Source organism: Metopolophium dirhodum, chromosome 6 (assembly GCF_019925205.1).
Source record: "Metopolophium dirhodum isolate CAU chromosome 6, ASM1992520v1, whole genome shotgun sequence".
In the NCBI taxonomy this organism is placed as follows: Eukaryota; Metazoa; Arthropoda; class Insecta; order Hemiptera; family Aphididae; genus Metopolophium; species Metopolophium dirhodum.
The window spans coordinates 17,700,675-17,723,834 of NC_083565.1; the positions used below are offsets into that span (position 1 = coordinate 17,700,675).

Consider the following 23,160-nt stretch of genomic DNA (forward strand, 5'->3'; position numbering starts at 1 on the left):
CGTATTACACAAAGTGTGTTTTAATGCATACAATTTTAGTTCCTGCCCTTTATGTTTATGTTGTGCAATAAAAATTTCGTTTACACACTGTACCGCATTTTAAAACAACACAAATATTTACTGTAGTATACGCGTCACGCTGTTCTGCAGAGCTTGGCTTTATGTTGTACGGATACTATAATATAAGTGTAAACAATAAAATACGTATATTATTATATAGCACATAATAATATATTATCATCATGATTATTATACTACGACCACAGATATCCAATGTAACATTTTCAAATATACACCTAGCCAATTATTGCAGTATAACTCTTGTGTAGATGCGAGTGGAAGTAAAATATATATTTTCGTACAATGATACTAATTGTAGGTAGAACTTACTTGACGAATATTTTACAGGAAAGTTGTGTTTATCACTGTAAAAGTTGATTTTTTAAATCAAAAAAACGTATAATCCAAAAATGTATTTATACTTGAAATTATTTATTGTATGTCAATACAATATTCCTCTTAATCTCGTACATTTTGAATTTGAAGTATTAGGTATTCAATATTCATGTACTACAAACCTATATTCCAAGTGAATTATTTCAAAGAATGTCAACGATACGTCTGTTTGAAGTTTGATTTTCAAAAATATACTTGGATTTTTTCTTGGATAGTCGACAGGAAACTGTATTCACATCTTCATTTAATACGGACAATAACACTAGTACGCCGTAAAATGCAGATATTAACGAAAAAAAATCTGTTGACTAATTATTAAAAATAATATTAACCATAATATTTATTGTAGACGTTGATATTTTATTAATTTCGTCAGTTATTTCAACTGGGTTTATTGGTTTTATGGTTAACATCAAAGGATACGCAGGATCAATGATCATAGATTATAATGCGAGGCAAAATAAACACTAAACACAATTTTGAAACAAAACTATGTTTATTATTATATTAAAAACCAATATACTTACACTATAAAACGTTATAATATAATTATGTATACAATAATTAAGTTATTAAAAATTATAATTATACGTATAATACATATATATATATTTAATTGTTCTTTTGTGATATGATAACATACATAATATGGATGCTAGATAATCATCATTGTTGAGTTTTAAATTAGTTGTAGTTTTTCCGTTTTAGTTTTATTACGAACGGCGTAAACTAAAGTGATTTCATACGATTTTATTTACTTTTTTCGAGGGGCGCTACACATTTTTCATCGCACCCTGTTCCTAGTTATTTAATCACTTATCAATGGGGAAAATTATACCTCAAACATCGTCAAAGTACATACATTTATTTGATTTTTTCTTTAAGGTGAATATTGAAATTAAATTTGGAAATTTAAATATTATATTACTTAAATTATATTGATGGTGAATTTGATGCTCCCTCCCGAACAAAAGAATTAATAAAAAAAATTATTGTAACCTATACTAAAAAATAAAAATAAATACATGATCGCCATCAGTCAATTTTTTTTTGCCCGGGTTATTGTGAAATATCACATGGACATTCGATATGTCCTTTATTCGTTTATCAGTTGATATGATAAATTGAAAGAAAAAATTGGTATTCTTACAAAACAAAAACATGTTCATCTAGTTACAATAATTTATATTTTTGTATGCAGTATTTAAATCGTAAAATATTTAACTATTTTTTTTATTAATGGATGAAAGTCAAACATGCTCCAAGGTTTTTTGAAAATAATTATACAAGATGATTCATTTAAGGTTAACATTCATTATTTCTAAATGTTTTAACTTTTTTCATAATTATTACTTATTATGTGTCGCTGTAAAACAACATTTAAAAAATAAATATATGTTATTTTTAAGTTTTTACTTATTTTAATGACGACACACAATGTTGATTTAATATTCTGAAGCGGAATTTTTTTCAGAGTCCTTTGATATATACAAATCAAACTATTAACGAGAAGTTAATTAGTTATAAGTATTTAAAGTACCTATTTAAACGATCAGTGTAGTGGATCAATATTGGTGCTATACCCAGCTGGCCACTATACTCCGCTCATAAAAAACTTGCATACATATAAATAAATAACTATTCGTTAAAAAATCGATTTGTATGTATCAAAACACTTCAACTAAATATATTCTACTTTGACATATGAAATTGAAAAAGTGTGTATATTAAAAAAAGTATAAAAACACAGAAAAGTAATAACGATGAAAATGGAAAATAACAAATAAATAATGAGTGTGGACGCATAAATTGATCACCTTGTATATTGTCATACATAATGCATATTGTTATAGAGTAAAAGAAATAAAATTTTTTGTTAATTATTCAATTACAGAAATTATTTGTTTAAGTTCTGTTTTAAATTAAACTGACTTAAATGTTTTATGAATATGAAACTTTAAATACGGTATGCTATAATAGTTTAATGTAGTCGGAAACTTTGAAATAAACTTAGAAGGTACATTATGGTTATCTTAAACATTAACTGATTTGGTGTTTTATTTATGAACACAACATTTAGAGTGCATATTTCCTCAAATTTACTAGTGTTTTAAACGCAATACGCCCATAAATTTCATACAAGAGAAAGATTCATAACTTCAAAAAAACTTCACACCCGATGACGATACATTAAAGATTATTCATTAGATGTTTTTTTTTTATTTTATAGTATGAGTTTTTAATTAATAATAATTTAGAAACAATTTTTATTTCTTAATTTTATTTATTACAATTTCTTATTATTACAATAAATTTTTATGGTATGGATAGGGTTAATCCATTAATTTTAAATTATTATGTTTTTTTTTGAAACCCTTAATATGTATTATGTATTTATGTGTATATATTATCTAGTATGTAATATGTATATGTATATATAAATATGTATCTTTTTAACTTTAACATTGTTATTCCCTTACTGTGTATTATAAATGTATATGAATATAACTAACTTTAAATTATTAGGTATAAATGTAAAATAAATGTCAGTAGAACGACATATAGGATAAAACTACCAATTTCTACTGGTCCCTTAAATGTAATCATTAACGGATTCAGTTATTTATTATAATTTATAATATAGGGAGTTAATAAGTAATCATTCATTTCGTTGAAAATTGGTCTAAAATAAAAAAAGTTATACAATCGATTTTAGTAAAAAAAAAAAATAATATATGCTCTTGAAAATTGTTGAAGAATGTTGTAAAAAAAAAAATGAAAACAATAATAAACTATTGTATTTATTAGTTGCACCATAGCCTGATTAAAATTATACAAATTAAAGTGACATGAAAGCAGTGTTGTTCACTGGATTTTTTTTATTATTTTAAATTCGAATTAATGGAAAAATCATTGTAAACATTTAATTAGTTTCGTTCAATTAAAATGAACTGTACAAGACCATAATAAAATCGAACTTTTTCTATCTAGGGAACATATTATAGTATGTTAAAGCCATTAACTGAATTGATTATTAAAAACATGGAAATCATGTCATGTTTTAACAATTATATTCACTAATAAACTAATATCGCCAGCGGCTTCCATCAACTTTTATGGTTTAAAATGTATGTCATAAGTGTGATAATATTTTTATTTTTAATGAATGTAATTTTTTTTTTACAGCATTGTGAAAACATCCATAGAAAAAAAATACGTAATTATTTATTATTATCCCTGCTTATTCCCGATTGGACTAAATTAATTTTCACTCAACGAATGCCACTTACGGGGATATAACTATGACACTATATTTTGACATACCTATTTTATGTTTGAAAAATGAGAAATAACAAATAATATTTTTCATGTTTTCGGTTTTTATTATATTATATTGGAAGTCGCTCGCAGGCGGTATTCGAGAACCCATAACCCGCTATCCCGTCGACACTTTAAACGGACATTTACAAACAGTTATTTTATCGTATTTTATTTTTTCAATACCTTCTTACCTAGTAAGTATATAGATATATAATTATACAAAATATGCAACGAAGATGCACATATTATTATTACACGTCATTATCTTATAATTTAGCTGCACTGTTAGATTATAATATTATTATTCAACAAAATATCAAACGACATGGTTGAGTAACAAATTAATATTATGTACATAGGCATTAATGGTGATATTAAACATAATAATATACATTATTAATATTACAATTAATTATAGATATGACCTTTTATTTGAGACTTCTTTTCACGGATGTTTTTGTCTAGATAAATTCAGCTATTTTCGTTTTATACATTGTTAATCATGGGTACTTTATGTAGGTCACTATTACTATTTTATGAAGTAAGTGCTTGCTCATATTTGAAAACTGTAAATAAATAATAATATATTTAGTCGAATGGTAAGGTTATCTAAGTTGTTAAAATGTATTTAGTAACATCGAATATAGAATGAGAATAATAATAGTAATCAATAACTTGGACGAATAAATACATTGCGTATAGTTTAGTAGTATAGGTATCGTGTAGTTTTAGGTGCTTTTAGAGTACACATTTCTTTTTGGAAACGCTTCGTGAACAAATTAAGATAAATATTTTAATTGCAAGCATGAAAAAAAAGTATGTATTTTTATGTGTCTGAAATTTAACATTATAATATTATGTTGGTTTGTTATTTAATTAAATTACTAATACATTATTATTATTGTATGTTTAGACATTCTTTTATCGTACCTACATAGGTTGACTATTTGAACAATACGCTTATGGAAGCACTTGGAAATCAATGGCACATAAATTAACGAGTTTACTACAATTTATCACGTTTATTGTTTAAATCATAGATCTTGTACCAGTGAAATCAGAGATTACAGGTTAGCGTATTAAATATTCAAATTAATAAAATATTTACACGAAATAAAGACGATAACCGGTGTAATAAAAATCATCTGATCACCGTCAATTGTATATTTAAAACGTGTTTATTAGATTAAATAATTCGTAACAAAACACACTGAACATTAAAATAAAATAATAATGTTAATTATGTAAAAATGATTTATTAATTAATATATTTACATTTTAAACGCGGTCGAAACCAGTGGTTTTGATAATTAATGTAAACTGTTTCCCAAAAATCATAACGTCGTTTGAAACCTATCACCTATAAATAAATAATAATAATATGATAATTACTTTCCAGTCAATACGAATCGTAAAACCGAACATAACATAATATAACCAAAATTTAATTTGTACGTTTATGGCGTTTTCTAAACAGAAAAACAAATAATTAATACAGTGTAAAAAAAATAAAATTATTATTAGAATAATGATTAAATTAATTTTTAATCAAATTTAAAACATGTTGAATTTACTCAAATATCATGACGGCATAATAATATAATTTAGTATACTGTTTTAGTTATATGGGTGTATACTTTATAAGGACAGTGGTTATAATATTACTCAAAACTATTTTAATACCTACATATGATCCGACGCCGACGGGAGCATAAGAATAAAGTACATAAGTTAACTATGATATAATTAAATACAAGTAGGTATATCGGCACTGTTAAAAGTACCCACGCCTGGTGCAAGAAATATAATAATGTAATATAGAAATAAAAAATTGAATTTGTCGTTCCAGTGTCGGCTACATTGGACTGATAGACACGAATTATTAACGACACATATTATATACAGAGTGTGCATGTTATATTATATTATATTAATATTATACAAAATGTGTGAGGGGGATGTGAAACTTGAAAATTGTTCTTGATATTTCGTCGCAAATGCGTTGTAATACCGCTCAAGAGACGTTTTCTTAATATTATTATTGTATTATCATATAATGCTGTAGTACCTATATAATATTATGGTATACATAGGTAGGTACCCCGTAGCTTCACGAGGCACGTCAACGACGCATATAATAATAATTTTTATTATTTGAGCACACCCAAAACGAACAAAACGTTAATCAATGTTTAAAGGACAGTGGTTGCAGTTGTATACTAGGTAATGAAACAGAAGGAAAAATAACCGAAAAATAACTAGCCGATGGCTATTACACGTGGTTAAAGCAAACGAAAAATAATAAAACGTCGGGACCGATTTTTTTGTGAGTGTGTGTGTGTGTGTGTGTGGGGGGGGGGGGGTTAAAAATTCACAAAACAATACAATTAAATATTATTTGTACAATAATATTTTAGTATGATGGGTAGTACACGCGGTATAATACTATAATAATTGTAATGCGTCTAAAATGACAAAAATCATGACGAATGTTGTGTAGGTAGTACGAGTGTGAATATTTTGTTTTTGTCGTCGGACAACTTATGAAACTATATTATTATCGTTATTATGTAGGTAGGTATATCGTGTATGTATATTAAATATTTAAATCATTATTATGCGAGCAGAATTTAGCTGACGTTGCAGTCGTCCACGCCGCCGCCGTTACCCCCAGCGCCACCTCCACCGGTGGTCGTGTCCCTGATCTGTTGTTTGGCCTTCCGGCTGCACCGTCTGATCAGGCTGCGGCTGCGCGGTTTCGCCCGTTCTTGTTGCTGCTGCTGCTGTTGCTGCTGGAGCTGGTGCTCGTCGCGGCCGTGACCGGAAGCGCCGCCCGCTGGACCGGAAGTCGTGGCGGCTCCTCCCGCGTTCTCCGCGGCGCGCCTCGACGACTTGGTGTGGCTGACGTACGCGCTGGACCGGCGCTTCAGCGGGCACGCCGCCTGGTCTTCCGGGCCGTTCATCTTCCGGGACAGCACCAGCAAGCACTTGAACAGATCGCGCACGTTCACGTTGTCCTTGGCCGAGCACTCGATCAACTTGACCCTGCGAAAACGATCGTGCAAAGTTGTTCGCGTCAGACGTGTGTTTATAATATATGACATTATAATATTATATTTATGTGGGTAATGGGTATGGTATTACATGGGTAGTGCATACCATATTATGCGTCATGACGGGATGACGGAGTAGCGAGTGAACCGGGAAGCGTGGTGTTGGTCGGTGGAAACGAGCTGGTGGTTTTAGGGAGTTTTCGTCCTGGTGGTTTCAGATAGATTGGTGGAGTAATAGTGGTTATGGGAGGGGGGAGGTTTAGCTTATATTAATATTATATAGTTTAATTACTGCGTAGGTGCATCAAACATCATACTCTAGGGCGGTCCTCGTTTTATAATAAAGACAAACAATATATTTTTTTATTTTGCACATCAATGATTTTGTACAATTAACATACGTACTACTATGTGAACAGCGTTCAAGTGAAATTTAAACTCAATTAGACTACACGCGCATTCTACATTACCACGCTTCTGCAGTATATAATGAAAATACTCACATGGAGTTTAACTAAAATATTTTATCGTAAAATAACTCAAAAGCGTTAGGTACATTTATTAAAATTTTTTTATACCAGATAACGTTGAATCTTTTTTGTGTTCATAAAATAAGTATTTTACCACGTCGAGTACCTCCCTAAGAGTATCTCGCGGGAAACGACGAGTGCAAAATTTATTTATTTAAAACAATTTTACAGCATCGATAACTGAAATATTATTATATAGCATCTGATAACAAACGATTTCTATTTTTCAAACTACAATATAAAAGTTATTTTCTGTGGAATTTAATAGATCACTTAAATGTTTTACTGTTGAAAAGTATATTAATCTTTTTCTATTATTTCTCCAAATTTACTTATTATGATGATCGACAATGCTAAGCCATCGAGAGAAGATTCAATTATCATATTATTATGACATTGTAAAAGTAACACGATGCGGTAAGACAATTAATTGATAATTGATAAAAAAGAATCAATAACGTATATTTTGAATTTTTTTTCAAATGGTTTTCGTAAAAATAAAAATCGATTCACAATAATATGTCGAACACAATCGTTAATATTATACCACTGTATAACAATATAATATTAAAATATTAGTGATTATAATATTTTGATCGTGTTTCGCATATTAAAAATATTATGCTGTAATAGTAAAAATCAGGTTCCAGAGTAGCGAAACCAATAGTAATAATTTATAACTATTATTTTATTATGTAAATATTATATTCTAATGTAATAAATTGTCTGATTTATCTCCCACAACGGTGCAGTACATCGTCCATCCGTGATGTGCAGTAGTGCTCGCTGCAGTACTCCATCGACCTATCGTATACAAAACCCATTTTCATACAATATAGATTATATAGGTACTCTGCATGTACGTTATTATATAGTTGTTCAATATAAAGCGTTTACATTTCAGCTGTATGGATTATAGTGCAGTCGAGTGTATGTTGGTCTGACCGATATTACATAAAAAGCTCCTCAACGCGCCTGTTCATGTGATGAAAACATCGAAATCCTTTTCTGCGTTTTTTTTTTTGTTGCGATCCTCATAATTTATGCTACCTATGCCTCTACCTAACTGTTTTTCGTATTTTTTTTTCAATTTTATTTATTTATTCGAAACTCAAAGCCGTTACGGGTGTTTACCTTAAGCGAGTTTAACTGAGTGCGTAATATATAATATTATTATGACGTGAAGGTATACTTCGTCGAATACGATTATTAGCTGATGCAATAAAATAACGTCTGATAAATATTGCTTATGAGTACCTACTGTTACGTTTGTGTGGACGTGGCTATTGAAGTCAAGTTTTCAACGACATATCATTAAAAGACTCAAATATATTTGTAGGTGTTCTGATTAAACCCTATGTAGGATTCAATTTATTAAGATTATTAGTATGAAATGTACAAACAAGTGACATTCTTCAATTCATAACTGTATGATATTAACATTTTAAATGTGTTTGTTTAGTCTCGATTCACCGATGGATTTGAATTATATTATTTATAGAAAAGCGGTTCAAAGAAAACGATAAAGTATGTAGGATTTGAGGGAAAATAATGACATGTAATTTGTCAGTGAAAACAAATAATAAAAAGTGATTAGTAAGGTAAGAATTTCATACATATATATTATATATATCATATATTTGTTAATAAAACAATATGTCGTGAGTGCAATGCTAAAGTCATACCCAAACTCAAATGCTATAAAAACACTCTCATTGAACATTAATATCCAATAATAGGGTATCTAATTGAATCAAAAAAAGTGTATTTGTATCGTATATTTGTCTACTATACAGTAGTATTCAAAAAATTATGAATGGTATTTGAATAATAATGTAATAGAGCTGATTTAACCATGATATACCTAACATCAATCAATTTTCAATGTTCAAAATATTGAAGCGTCTATTTATAGTTCCATACAACGAAGAAGCATGATAAGACATTATTCAGAATGTATTGACTTTGGAAAGTTGTGACAAAACACGGTTGGAAATTCCAAACATATTGTATATTCTATAGTAGAGGTTTTGTGCTGTAGCAATCTATTTTTATAGTTAACGTTATAGGTACTTTGGGGGTACTTAAACGAAAAAAAACACAAATATTTTATTACAATAACGAGTATAATCTCGAGTTGATAAAATCGTTCCGGATAATACGATTTATAAGTACGAATACCACATACTGGCCGACCAAAGATGATTAAATATCCGAGCAGAATATTATTAGCCGTTGATTGCACTCGTCGGCCGTTTAATCGAAACATTTTGCGTTATTAGTTTTTGATCGAATGCCCGGTAAGTTGAATCGGAGGCGTCGGAGGCGCCGCTGCTAATCGTAATCGGGCGAATGTTATTATTATTATTATTTACTTTATCATCGCGCTTTTGTATCATTGTTGTTATTAATCAAAAGCGTAAAGTTGCTTCTGAAGGCATATCCCGGGTAAATCCATACTGTTTTTACCCATTAATTTTGTGTAAGTTAAATCACATTATTCCGAGGCCTTAATCGCCTCGAAACGTCATTATCGTCCTGTCGTTCGCATTCTCCGCCGAATGCGTCATAGCCGCGCCGCGCACGCGTTTTACCGGTAAACGTTTAGTTTTAATTATGGTTTGTATTCAATTTGCCAAGCGACTTGTACGAAATAAACGACCGGTAGTAATTTCCCTCGGTTTTTGCCTATTAAACGTTTGAAAAACTTGGGAGTTGTAGCAGTAACGGACGAATTCTGTTAACACGAGACACGGAAAGAAACAATATTATTTTAAACACACACACACACACACACTTTATAGTCTATAATAATAATGACATTAGAATGAAAAATATACTATTCATAATTCTTACGTATCGATTGATTTTTTTGTTTGCATACAACAGGCATGTCGCATGCACAATATGATATAGTTGTATAATAAATTTGAAAGGTTTCCAAAAATCATTTAGTTTTGTAGCTTGTATTGTAAAAAAATAATTTAACTATGCATAAAATATTTAAATATATCGTATTTGTTTATCAACCTATAATGAATGGCTATTGAAATAATAATAATAATAATAATAATAATTAATAACGATATGGCTAATAGAGAGTTGCTTTATTGGCGGTGGCCCTTGTGCGGAATATATACAGCGGGGTCGAAATAACTAAACCGGTAAATACGTAATTTACCTACCGATTATTAAATAATTCTTCCATTTTTAAACATATACTCCGTTGCCTGTTAAATGTACAGACTGTATTTTACTCAAACTTTGTTCAATGCGTTATTTAATATTCGGTGTAGGATGTTCTAGAGTTCTAGACTTATCTTAACTTTTCTGTTGCCCGGAATAAAAATTCTGATTCGCAGCAGTATATTATCAGGTAGGCAATCTACCTGTGGTAGATCGCGGACCCTGTGCTGTTTGTACGTAAGTGTATGATTTAACTCAAAGTATCAAAGTTATACCAAGTTTGTCGTTTTTACCTTATTCCACCTACGGTGGATTAATATAATCAATTAATACAAAATCCTAACCTAACCTAACCGTACTAAAATCCTTATCCGATGAATAAAAAAAACCAAATTTAATCCTTTTTAAATTAGCCTATCTTCTTCCCAGAGGTCTAATCTACACAGAAACATTCATTTGTATATATATATTGACAAAAAATAATAATACAAATCAACAAACATGCCTGATTTACCAATAGCAACCAATATAATATAATACACTATTATTTTTATTCTTATTTTTTTCTGGACAACCCTTATCACTTAGGGGTATGAAAAATAGATAGTAGCTGATTCTCAGACCTACTGAATATGCATATAAAATTTCATAAAAATCGGTCAAGCCGTTTCAGAGGAGTATGGTAACCAACATTGTGACACGAGAATTTTATATATTAGATAATTATAATTATAATTTAGTATTTTCCCATTTACTTTACAAGCTTAATAAATTATAATATAATATAATATGTTACATATTATTATATTATATTATGTCCGGAATTGGACATTTGTTCAATAACAAATACTACAATTTTAAAATTGTGAAAAATAAATTTAAAATTTAAAATGTCTATAATATGAAATTAATTGAAATGTATAATACCATAATATTATATGTAGAAGATAATAAAATGTTTTTCCCAAATTTTTTGTCGTTTTTCCTATCTATTAAGAAAATAACTTTTAATGTCATCCTTCAGAAGGTACCTACCATACCTGCCAACTATAGATCCAATTTGCGATCAGAAATCATCCCCAATGTTGAAGAACAAAACATTTTTTTTTACCATAAAACGCCGTGTAACTGATACGCATATACACAAAAACATACATAATTGTAAAATCTTAATACGCATTAATCGTAGCGATCAGAATCTAAAATACTTCACCTATAAAAGTCTAAGACAAGTATAAGTACAACAGTATACAAGGTGTAACAGAAAGACCTGACGAAAAAAAATGTAATACTTTAAAGTATGACAACAATTGTTAAAAATATATGATTAGTAAATAATTTAAGAAATATACTCATGTCAAAATAAGATATTACGTTCCAAATTCATTTAATCAAAAAAATATTGATATTTAAAAAAATTCTAAAAAATAAACTACTTAGTTAAGTGTTTTTACTATCAATATAGTTCTTATAATCAGATTCAAAAATTGGCTATTTCAAGTGTATCCAAAAAATGTTTGCCTACCAACTAGATCCAATTTGCAGTCAGAAATCATCCCCAATGTTAAGAACATATCATTTTTTCTACCATAAAACGCCGTGTACCTAAAACAACACATACACGCGTACCTATATACATTATACGCATACACAAGAACACACATAATTGTAAAATCTCAATACACGTTAATCGATAAATAAATCATCGTTAAAATATTATAATACAATTATTATAGTATACTTCTGCGTTATAACGTAAGTACAGCATTGGTATATCAATAATATAATACAGATAATGGTGTTTGGAAAAAAAAACGGGCCCGAAATCCAGTCGATATGCCACAGCTGCCGGTCGATTAATAATACTATGATGGTTTACTCGCTGGCTACTAATAAACGATGTTTGTTTTAAATTATCGGCGACGGCCTAGGACGAAATTCGGAATCGTCTCATTTGCAATTCTGACTACCTACACGCTGACAATAATTTACCTGAGAAAATGGCTGAATCACAAAAAAACGAAACGACCCACGAAATCATCATGGACGTCTTAGAAAAAATCATAAACAACATCGATTACGAGCTGATGGAAGAAAATCTAAGACGATTCGACGACATTGATGAGGAACCTACCATCGATGATCTAGCGGGTCTTCTGTTTTATGCGACTCAGTTCGCGGGCGGCGACACGTCGGAAACCATTCAACTGGACGACGATTCCAGTACTGGACCGGTTGAATGGATCAAAGACGACGTGGTCGCTGTACCAGCGATGCAGGCGGCGGCAGTGGAAGCGCCAAGTGACGAGGCGGAGTTCGTCACACCGGCCAGGGGAGCTGAGGTCAAGAACAGCTTTGGAGACTTGATCGGCTGGCTGGACCCGGGGGCAACGCTAGCAACACGCGCAGCTCCGCGCAGACGGTCGGCGGCGAGGATCGCGTCCGCTGCGTGGAGAGGTGTTAAGAAGGCCGTACGCGTATGCTGCTGTTGTTCCCCGAAGTGAAACCGTCCGAGAGTTTCCCCCTGGTTGAGGGCAGCGGACAGGACGAGGCGATGACGTGGGGTCGAGGTATATAGGTACGTGACAGTGCACTTTTGGGGTGATCGGCGGTAAGTCACCGATACACGTTCTCCAGCCACCGGCGGCAGCGCGACGGGATCGCGGACGTTGCGCGCTCGAGGTCGCCGAGGACACGCAGACCCTCTGGCGGCGCGGCGTGCGCGCGGCTGCTTCGGTCCGAAAGCGACGACGACACGACGACGGAGGCTAGTGGTACCGTCGCGGACATCGACACCGCTCCGACGGTACCAGTGACGACTGCTGCAGTGCTGCGCGAAGACGACTCGTGACGGTGGCGACGGAGACCGCAGAGCTCACGACGGGCGAGTGACGGATGACTATGATTACAGGGTGGCCAGGAACACGGAAGTCAGCAGCGCCGGGCTCGAGGGAACGAAACGTTTCAGAGTTTGGTGGTGCGCGACGCCAGGGCGAAAACCACGGAGAATATATCAGGACAGCGGCGCGTCGCGAAGCTGTCCGCCGATTCTCTCCCTTTTTCGCCCAGTGGTCTGATCCCGCCAGCCGATATTATAGTCTTCGTCGCTCGCTCCGAGCTTGTCCGTCGCCGTCACAACAATCGTCTTCAGCGTCTGCAGTACCGTCAAGCGCACTACACCGCGCACTGGCCACTCGTCGTCAACTGTCGTCGTCGCTCTCGCAGCCGTCGTGGCCAAACTTTGCCCGCTGCCATGGTCGTCTTCGCGTCCAGAGCAAACGCGCCCGCGACTCTCGTCCGTCCCGCAGGACCGGCCGTGAGAACTGTGTAGAGGTGACCAGTGGCCATCATTATTATCTGCATCACCACCCACTCGCCATCACGTACCCCCCACACATCTCCTCGTCTTGTCCGATGCCTTTTTTTTTTACTTAAAATAATTATATTTATTGTTTTCTACAACTTTAGTTGTATTGTATATCATTTTTTCGGCATAAATATTATCAAAATTGTAAATCACTCAACATAAATATTGTTTAAACATTTTTCATTAAATTATGATCTAATAAAATTATTCCGTTTACACGGTAAAATGTTGTTTCTTGTTTTTTCGCATTAAAGAGTACGATTTTATTTATTTCAACATAATAGTGACTCCACTGAACATGCAGTGAGCGTGGAATCCACTGGGACGCATAAAGAGCATTGACTAACAATTTTTTTGTTACGTACTAAATCTCAATAAGATAATAATATATTGAAGGTTTTGGCCACGTGAAAGTATTTTTATATTTACCGGTGTGGTGAAATTTTTTCTGCTTCAAATTGTGAGAACAGACAGAATAAGGAATTAAAAAAACAAGCACACATAATTTTAAAATACATTCATCTCTCAGCTCAAAATCTAAAATAATAATGTAATTATAATTATTGTTCTCTGACCCCACATTTTGCTTACGTAAAAGTAAGTACCTACTGCGCCTATCCGCTCATCGATCCACAAGAGTCTGACTATCGAATCCGCACACGCTGTCAACTGTGTCGATGGTGACAATAATACGTATTGTAGTAGTATATATTTGTATGTTCTGAGCACCTTTTTTACAGGGAGATTTCTTCAGTTCAAGGGGGGCATTTCTATATACCTACTATGTAAGGAGTAAAAATGCACAAGTCGATGTACTTATATCACAGAATAACTGTTCTTGTATCCTGTGCTTGTACAACATCTGAATATAATAACGATAGTTGATATTAGTATAATATATTACCGATCTAATTGTTTTTTTGTTTTATTCGTTGATCGTCACGTATCCTACGATTGTTGAGTTTTTACGTATAGGTACCTATTCCCGATCTACATATGTGTTGTATCTATACCTATTATTTAGATAAAAAAAACTATTCTTTTATTGTTTTAACCTGACGTATATTATACACCTGATCCTGAGCAGATTTTGATCGTTAGTATTTATAATTTTTATACATTCTGCAGATTACGAAATAAACCTATTTAAATTGACTATTAAACGATATTTTATTTATGTTAATGGTAAAACCATAGGTACAGAAAGACAATAGTTCCTCCCCAGTATGGTAAAATTTCAACCTGTACGGCTGCAGTGCTGCACCGTGTTAAATAATGGACCACCGCCGAAATTAGCATATATCGAGTTTGGACTGACTATTATAGAGACTTAAGAGGATTGGAAGCGGTGATTTTCCGTCTTCGTCTAACACACGTGGAACATAGGAGTTTAGACGGGTTTTCATTCCAACGTACTGATTGATAAAGTGAAGTGATAAGAATTCTAAAAACAGATTTTAATTTGTCGTCATGTCTACTTGACATCGACTTTCCCACATTTTTGATTTAATTCCCCTAAATTCTAAAAGATTAAAGTACTAAAAAGGAAAATAAAATATTTAAATTTTTGGAGAAAATAAAAACAAAAAATTAAAAATCTGAGGAAATCTATCTCAAGTAGACTTGACAAAAAATTTAAATCTGTTTTTAAAATTCTTATCGCTTCACTTGATCAATCGGTACGTTGGAATGAAAACACATCTAAATTCCTTTGTTCCACGTATGTTAGACGAAGACGGAAAATCACCGCTTCCACTCCCCTTAATGTACAGAGTGTTGGACTTTCGTTCTGTTTCACACGACTTGCAAGCGAGCAAGACAGTGTTTCGTTGTGTGTTTTTCTTTAATGTAGGATAACAACATTGATATGCATAGTTTGAGAGAAACGATAACAACTACTGTAAAGTTAGAAAAAAACAATTCTACAGTTCTTGGAGATCCCCTCTTCAGTTTACTTTAACAACAAATTGATTGTTTGTGTTGGTCAGTTTAAAAAAAAAAAAAAACATTAAAATCAGGATTTGAATTGACCATTAATGGACGAAACAGAGGGGGAGAGCATAGTTGGCGAATGTCCCTGTATATTTCAAACGAATGCATAATATGCACTCCTATATCACATGTATTTTAATCAGATTCGCCATATACTCTGCTGTGATAGTTAATTATTTATGGATATTATATTATTATAATATTGACATTTGAAATAATAATCTTCACGCGGAGTTGTTGCAGACATGGCGTGTTAAAAGCATTGTATCAACACGACGAGTTGATTGAAAAAATTGGGTTTCGCATATAAAATAATGTATGATCAAAGGGGCATCAAAATAATCCACGAATAAAATATTTATTTTTCGTAACGATTCGTTAATTTCCAGAAAGCAAAACGGATGCATTATCCTGGCGTTAGAATATTAGCGTTTGAAGCGAGTACAGCTCGTATAGGTTACAATTATTATTTATTAATGTTTCCCGGCAATATCGAGCAATGCGATGAAATGGATTTTATATTATAATTTCGAAACGCATATTTTAACTGTCATGAAAGTTTTACCACAATTCTTGAAATTCGTTTTGAACGAATAAAATATTACCGTAAACATTTGATTGATAATACGAAATTAATGTTTTTTTTTTTGTAATTTACGAATTTAAATTGAAATGCTCACAAAAAAAAGAAGATTTTATTCATAATTATTAATGAAATTAAAATTCAATAAACTATAGAACTATTGACAAATCGTTCACATTTGACGTGTCAGAATAATTTCAATATCTGTATGGACGTGGGGTTTAGTTTACGCTATTTGTATAATAATATGTAACTATGTTTTAGACTTACAATTTACTTTATATCATAATATCATCATAGTCGTATGTACCCAATATATTATTATATTAAACTTATCACAATTGTTTTATTCTCGTTAAACTGTGTCTTAGCAAACACATATTTTGCAGTTTAATAATTGGACAATTTATTAAAATATTATTATTGTTTGTGTGAACTTATGCACACAGAGGTTATTGTTACAAACAGAATACCAAAGTACTACAATAATAATAATAATAATAATAATAAAACGATACTTTTAAAAAATCTTTATTAAAAAGGAATTGAAAGTGTATGCACAAAGAATAATATTTATTTATTAATCTAAAGAGACAAAAGAAAGGTTTGGTACTCTTGATTTTAATCTTTAAGGACTCGTAATGTTTAACAATAAAACCATCTATAGCATATCCTTTGATTTGTAAGCATATTATAATTTCCAGTTCAAGTCATATTTTTTTGTTACCTTCAGCCATTGGTAACAATAAATATACTTTAGTTTAAAAAAATAAACTTTGATAGCTAAAGAACTGAAATTAATTTTATGTATATGTATTATGCATTTACAACGGTAACTGAATAATTTGAAATTAGAACAATATTATGAAACAAAAATTTAACAAGCTGTCATCGTTGACAATCGGAGGTCGACTTAAACTTTTAGTTTCACAACTTACTGACTACTAACCCTTAGCATTCAATTATTTGGTAACACAACTAATATTTTAATTACGTTACATGAAAAATTAACCATAGTAGAATCGAAAATTAACTGAATAATATGTGTTACACAAGGTCACTTTATTTAATTGTTAAGATTTTTTAAAGTAATAAGGAGAAATAAAATAGGTATATGAATAAGCAATTTGAAACAATTATTATTCAAGTTCCATACCAATGAATGTTTTTTTTCAACTAAAAATGATTGAATAAAAATATTATATTTTCATAAAAGCCCTACAGCCAAACATACTTAAAATTATTTAGAACTATCTACCGTATTTGTATTTACCTATTTACCTTATTCTTGAAACAACAAAAATAAACCCAATACTGATTTGTAGTTTCAATATAGTTTCTAATTATAAAAATAATCTGGAGTATTAAATTTAAATATAGAGCTTTTGAAGATTTATGTTGTATGTCTATATTATAAATTATGAACTGCAATTTATAATATAATAAGTATATTTACACATAGTAAGTAAGGGACACAGAGTGTAAAATATAAAATTAACTGACTATATATCTTATAACTTTTAAACTTATATATTTTTAAATTTTTATATTATATGAAATTACATGGTGATTGGCAATTATAAGTATATTGTATATATAATTTTTTTTATAACTACGGTATATATTTATTTATTAACTAAATCATTACTCATTAGTCATTGTTTATTAGTTAATACACACATAATAAGTTAGTTTTGTCAGCTATTTCTGTTAAATTCCGTGTATTGTGTACATGTGTAAATATAATATACAAGTTCCAGTTCATAATATATTTTTAGATATAAAATATAAAACTGCAAAACCCCAATTTTTTAATTTAATATCCTAACTCCTAAGTGTTTATTCGGCTTAAAATCATGTTTATAATATTGAATACGATAAAAATTACCTTAAAAATGGTTACAGTTACTCACTCGAGTTGTAGCTTAACTATGTAGAAAAAATGTAATATTATTATTAAAAGTTTAACAATTTGTACGCAGAAAACTCATTGATATTTAGTTTTTGTATGTGTAATAAATTAATCCTTATTATTTACTACAACATTTTCACATCTCAAAATATTATGTTTTTTGGCATACATTTTGAACGCATTAAACCACTTATCTTGTAGGTAGCATTATTTTCAAAATGATTACATTTTGTTTTATAACATATTATTTGAATGGTATATTATTCTTTAAAAAAGCAATTAAAAAAAAAGCGTTATGCCGTCACATGATGATTGTGAAAGTGTCTATATGTTACTCGATGAAATCAATTTTAGCACTTGTAGAAAAATGACATAAACTACGAATTCGAGACATAATTTATTTATGCATATTAAATTCGGGCTTTGAATAGACTAAATCAATTGAAAAGGACCTTTCACACCAACGACGTATTTCAACGGCGTGTGCAAATGACCACAAACATAGTGTGTACATAATTTATGACTACTGTTGGAAATTGCGTTGGCGTAAAACTTCTATTATAATGTCACGATTTAGTTTTCTAATGAATATATATAATATAATATATAGACACACGCCATCTAAGTAATTGGTAATGTTCTACCTAATGACAATGTTTTTTTTTCTGTTAAATAAAGTGGTTCGATTTTAAATTTTTTCACATCAGACGATACCTATCACCATAATAATATAATATATAGTTATTTCCGACTTCAATAAAAAGATACAATGGGACGAGCGTTGGCGTACATTATAGTACGATTAAATGTAGGTACAAGTGCCATATACGTATATGATATGTTAAGAGAGTAAAGTCCGGGAAATGTTACACTTAACAATGTGTTCATTGATTTTTGTACACTTTCTGAAGTGTATAAAACTGCTGTACAAGGAAGATCCATTGTTCAAATCGCGTTGTGCACTTTGCGAAAAACGTACGACCATTTTCTATAGAGTGAAATTTATTGAGAAAATGACTGTCTTATGTTTGAAAAAATCACATTTTATGTAAATTTTAGTTCTTTTGTAAGTTGTCGACTTCACCCGTTTTCGGAGAGTCAATTTCCCAATAATTTCCCTTTAAAAGTAAAAAATAAAATAAAAATATATTCACATTTTTCTATTATGATTCACGTTATTATTATAAAATATGTGTATAACGAAGACACGGACTATTAATTTGATGTAATACGCATTACATAATAATGATATTTCGTGTTCATTAAAATGAACCTTATTCGGAGACGAGGTCAGTGTTCAGCGAACCGCATCTGTATAATGAAATAACACCTATTTACCGGACTGCGTTTAAACATGGACGTGCTGATATATTGCATTATTACTACAGACTACTACAGTCGAGGTAATGAATATGTTTAATATAATTATTTAGATCGTTACGTTTTGTCACTGCTGCGTTTGTCAGTAGGTAGAATACCATAGTCTTTACGGCCGCCACTTCCACCACTCCGCCGCCATGTTCTCGACAGCGGACGTCCGGACTACAAACACCCGAGGCTATAGAGACAGGAAATGAAATATACTTATTCTTCCTGGGAATCCAATGTATAATGTAAATTGTATTTGGCCTGTTACGTCAAAACTCGAGTGTTTGATCGATGGGCAGTTTGTGTTTTTTTTTCGCGTTTGGTTGTACCTATTCGCTGAAGGGTTTGTTGGCGTTATAGAAATGTGTATATTTTATGTTCCAAAAAATGAAAGAAAAAATATAAACATCCTGGATCCACAACAAAATATGTACACAAACGAAAAATCACCGAGGTTCAAAGGACCTCCATACCATACTCATCCAATACTATTCACCCGAAAAATGGAAATTAACCAGGTACCGAGTAGAACTGTAAATATTATAATACTAGGACAGTGTATAAAAATATCGACGATCGTATGTAATGGACTGTTAGTAGAAGTCTATAAAACATTTCAATTAGGTATCAACAAGTATTTTTGGGAAGCAAATAGATAACACCAAAAGTAAAAATGTCAGCCTTAGATTTTATTAAAATTTAAGTATGTATATCTACAAGTTTTTTTGAGCAACAAATAGAACGTTGAAAAACAATAATAGTTCAGCGTTCAGCCTTATATTATACCAAAGTTATATCGTTTACTTATTTTTAATCTGTTGAAATATTTTTATACTAAAAAAGGTGGGCAAGTGGATGTCGCTCTGCTGTACTGTAGGTTACAAGTGGGTCACTGTATAATGGATGGTATTAAATTTGAATTCAATGATATATCATTGTATAAGAAAAACGATTCTGAGTGGAGACGATATGTCAGTCTAGGTATAAGACATATTATACACTTATCTATGGTATTAAAAAAAAAATTGACCTATAATAAATTCCAAATTAATCATATCACAATATCCATTAGGTACATATAACGCGTTATACATCAACAACAAACCGTGATACTATCATCATAATATATCGATGAAAATATTACAAATTAGAAGTTTCAAGTGCCCACGAATAATATTATACAATCACAACAAAATAACTAAAATAGTTATTCTAGGTTTTTATGTAATTTCGTCCAAATTTGAACTTAAAATGACTATACAAATAAACTGTGCTTGTGTATTTTTTAGATTTTTTGGTAACCGAATTATCTATTTACATGGAATCTTGTTTTAAATTTTCAATCCTTAGCTATAAAAACTGAACATTTTATAATTTATTAATTACAATGGTTGATAATTTTCGAGATTTTGATAAATTCTGTCCAAATTTGATCTTTAAATGCTTATAAAAAAAAACTGTGCCTATGTATTTTCAATATTTTTCAACTGCTATTGTAAGAATATATCAGGAGTCTTGTATTAAATTTTTACACTTTTTGGCCCAACAGATAAAACTTTATTGATATTTATAGAAAAAAAAACTAAAAAAATTGAAAACTGAAAATGCCCGTAAACAGCTCAAAAAGTGTCAAAATATTTTCAAAATTGTATGGTGTATAGGAAATGCTAATATAAACATTCAGTGAAATTTTCATGTATCTACAGTTATTCGTTTTTGAATTACAAGAAAATAAGGAAATCGGTACATGAGAAATCGAGTGAATATCTAATGTTGTAAAAATATGAATTTAAAACGCTCATAAAAATTTAATTTGACTTTCTTGTAGAAATTTTTTTTTTGATAAAGTTAGACAAACTTATGAGGAATCTTGTATTAGATTTTAAAATCTTAGATTTAAAAAGAAAATTTTTTATGAATTTCTAACTCAAAATAATTTGCAAATTTTCGTGATTTTTCCGTATTTTTTCAAGATTTGAACTTTAAACGTGTATAAAAAAAAACTGTGACTAAGGATTTTTAATTTTTTTCATCTGCCTTTGAAACAATAACCTAGGAGCCTTCTATTAAATTTTCAAGCTTTTTTACCCAACAAATAAAATTTTATTGATATTTATAGAAAAAAAATTTAAAAAAACTGAAAACTGACAATGTCCGTAAACAGTTCAAAAAAAGTCAAATTATTTTCAAAATTGTATTGTGTATAGAAAATGCAAATATAAACAACCAGTGAAAATTTCATGCATCTACGGTCATTTGTTTTAGAGTTACACCAATAACCAAAATCGATTTTGTTAAAAATCGATTTTGCGTAAAAATTCCCGTTTTTCCTTAATTTTTCTTTTGTTTTTCACATCGCTTTTGAAAACTACTGGGAAATTAAAATTTTGACCTCCCCAATGCACCAACGATATTCACTTTCCCATCGAACAAGATACTGAAGTCGAAAATCGAAGCATTATTTCGACTACTTATCGTGTACACAGACACAAAAATAAAAAAATAAAAAAAAAATAAAAAAAAAAAAAAATAAAAAAAAAAATAAAAAAAAAAACACACATCATTGTAAAATCAATACATTCATCGTCTCACTCAGAATCTAAAATTCAATTATAATTATTATGATTATTTTTGTGAAAATACAGTTGTATGAAATACAAATTATGATTAGTTATATTTTGTTTGGTAAAAAAAGTAATTATAATTGGAATTTTTAAAAATATTTCACACGTTATAATATTAGTTATTATGACCCAATTAATTATTATAGCGATAGTGTTACAACTAGATTAAAAATGTCATGATTGGGTGCAACTGACCAATGACCATTTTTTTATTCGGGTAAATCTAATTATTATTTCGGATACAAGTAGTAGAGGAAGTCAGCTGTATGCACCTGGTAAAAGTATACCCATTCAAACAAGTCTTTATGTTTCCCGTACCTCTTTCGTTTTCCAAGTAACGCGTGAAAATCGTTATTAATGTGTTCAGTTAATATTAATTAATAAAGTTATGATATTTAGCTACTTATACGTTGTATCGCAATGCAAGGTCATAATCCGCTGGACTATAAGTACCAACAAATTATACACATCATTTACGTATCGACGTAGTATTTATACGACAGTTCTATTATAAATTATAATATATAAAACCTACAGACAGTGTTACTTAATTATTATTATTTTTTCATTACCGCTTAAAAGTTATAAGTTATAACTGTTATAGAAATAGCGAACGATTATTAAAAAAATAATTAAAACTAATGCGTTCTGGTGTAAAAGTGTTCTATTTAATACGATTTGAGATTAAAAGTTATACCTGTGAAACGGATCTTTCTTAGTAGAACCAATGCTAGAACTAACCTAATAATAATATAGGTCAAACGTAAG

General features: G+C 30.7%; 1 protein-coding gene across 6 annotated transcripts in view; it reads right to left on the minus strand.

Moving 5' to 3' along the window:
- Positions 1–963: 963 nt before the first annotated feature.
- The window catches only part of LOC132947390 (ras-like protein rasC), a 160,238-nt gene continuing 138,041 nt past the window's right edge, over positions 964–23,160 (minus strand). For all 6 annotated transcript variants that reach the window (XM_061017663.1, XM_061017667.1, XM_061017668.1 and 3 more), the window contains one exon: positions 964–6,822. In XM_061017663.1, coding sequence (XP_060873646.1) covers positions 6,408–6,822 — 415 coding nt within the window. In that variant the 3' untranslated portion in view covers positions 964–6,407. The remainder of the gene's footprint in view (positions 6,823–23,160) is intronic.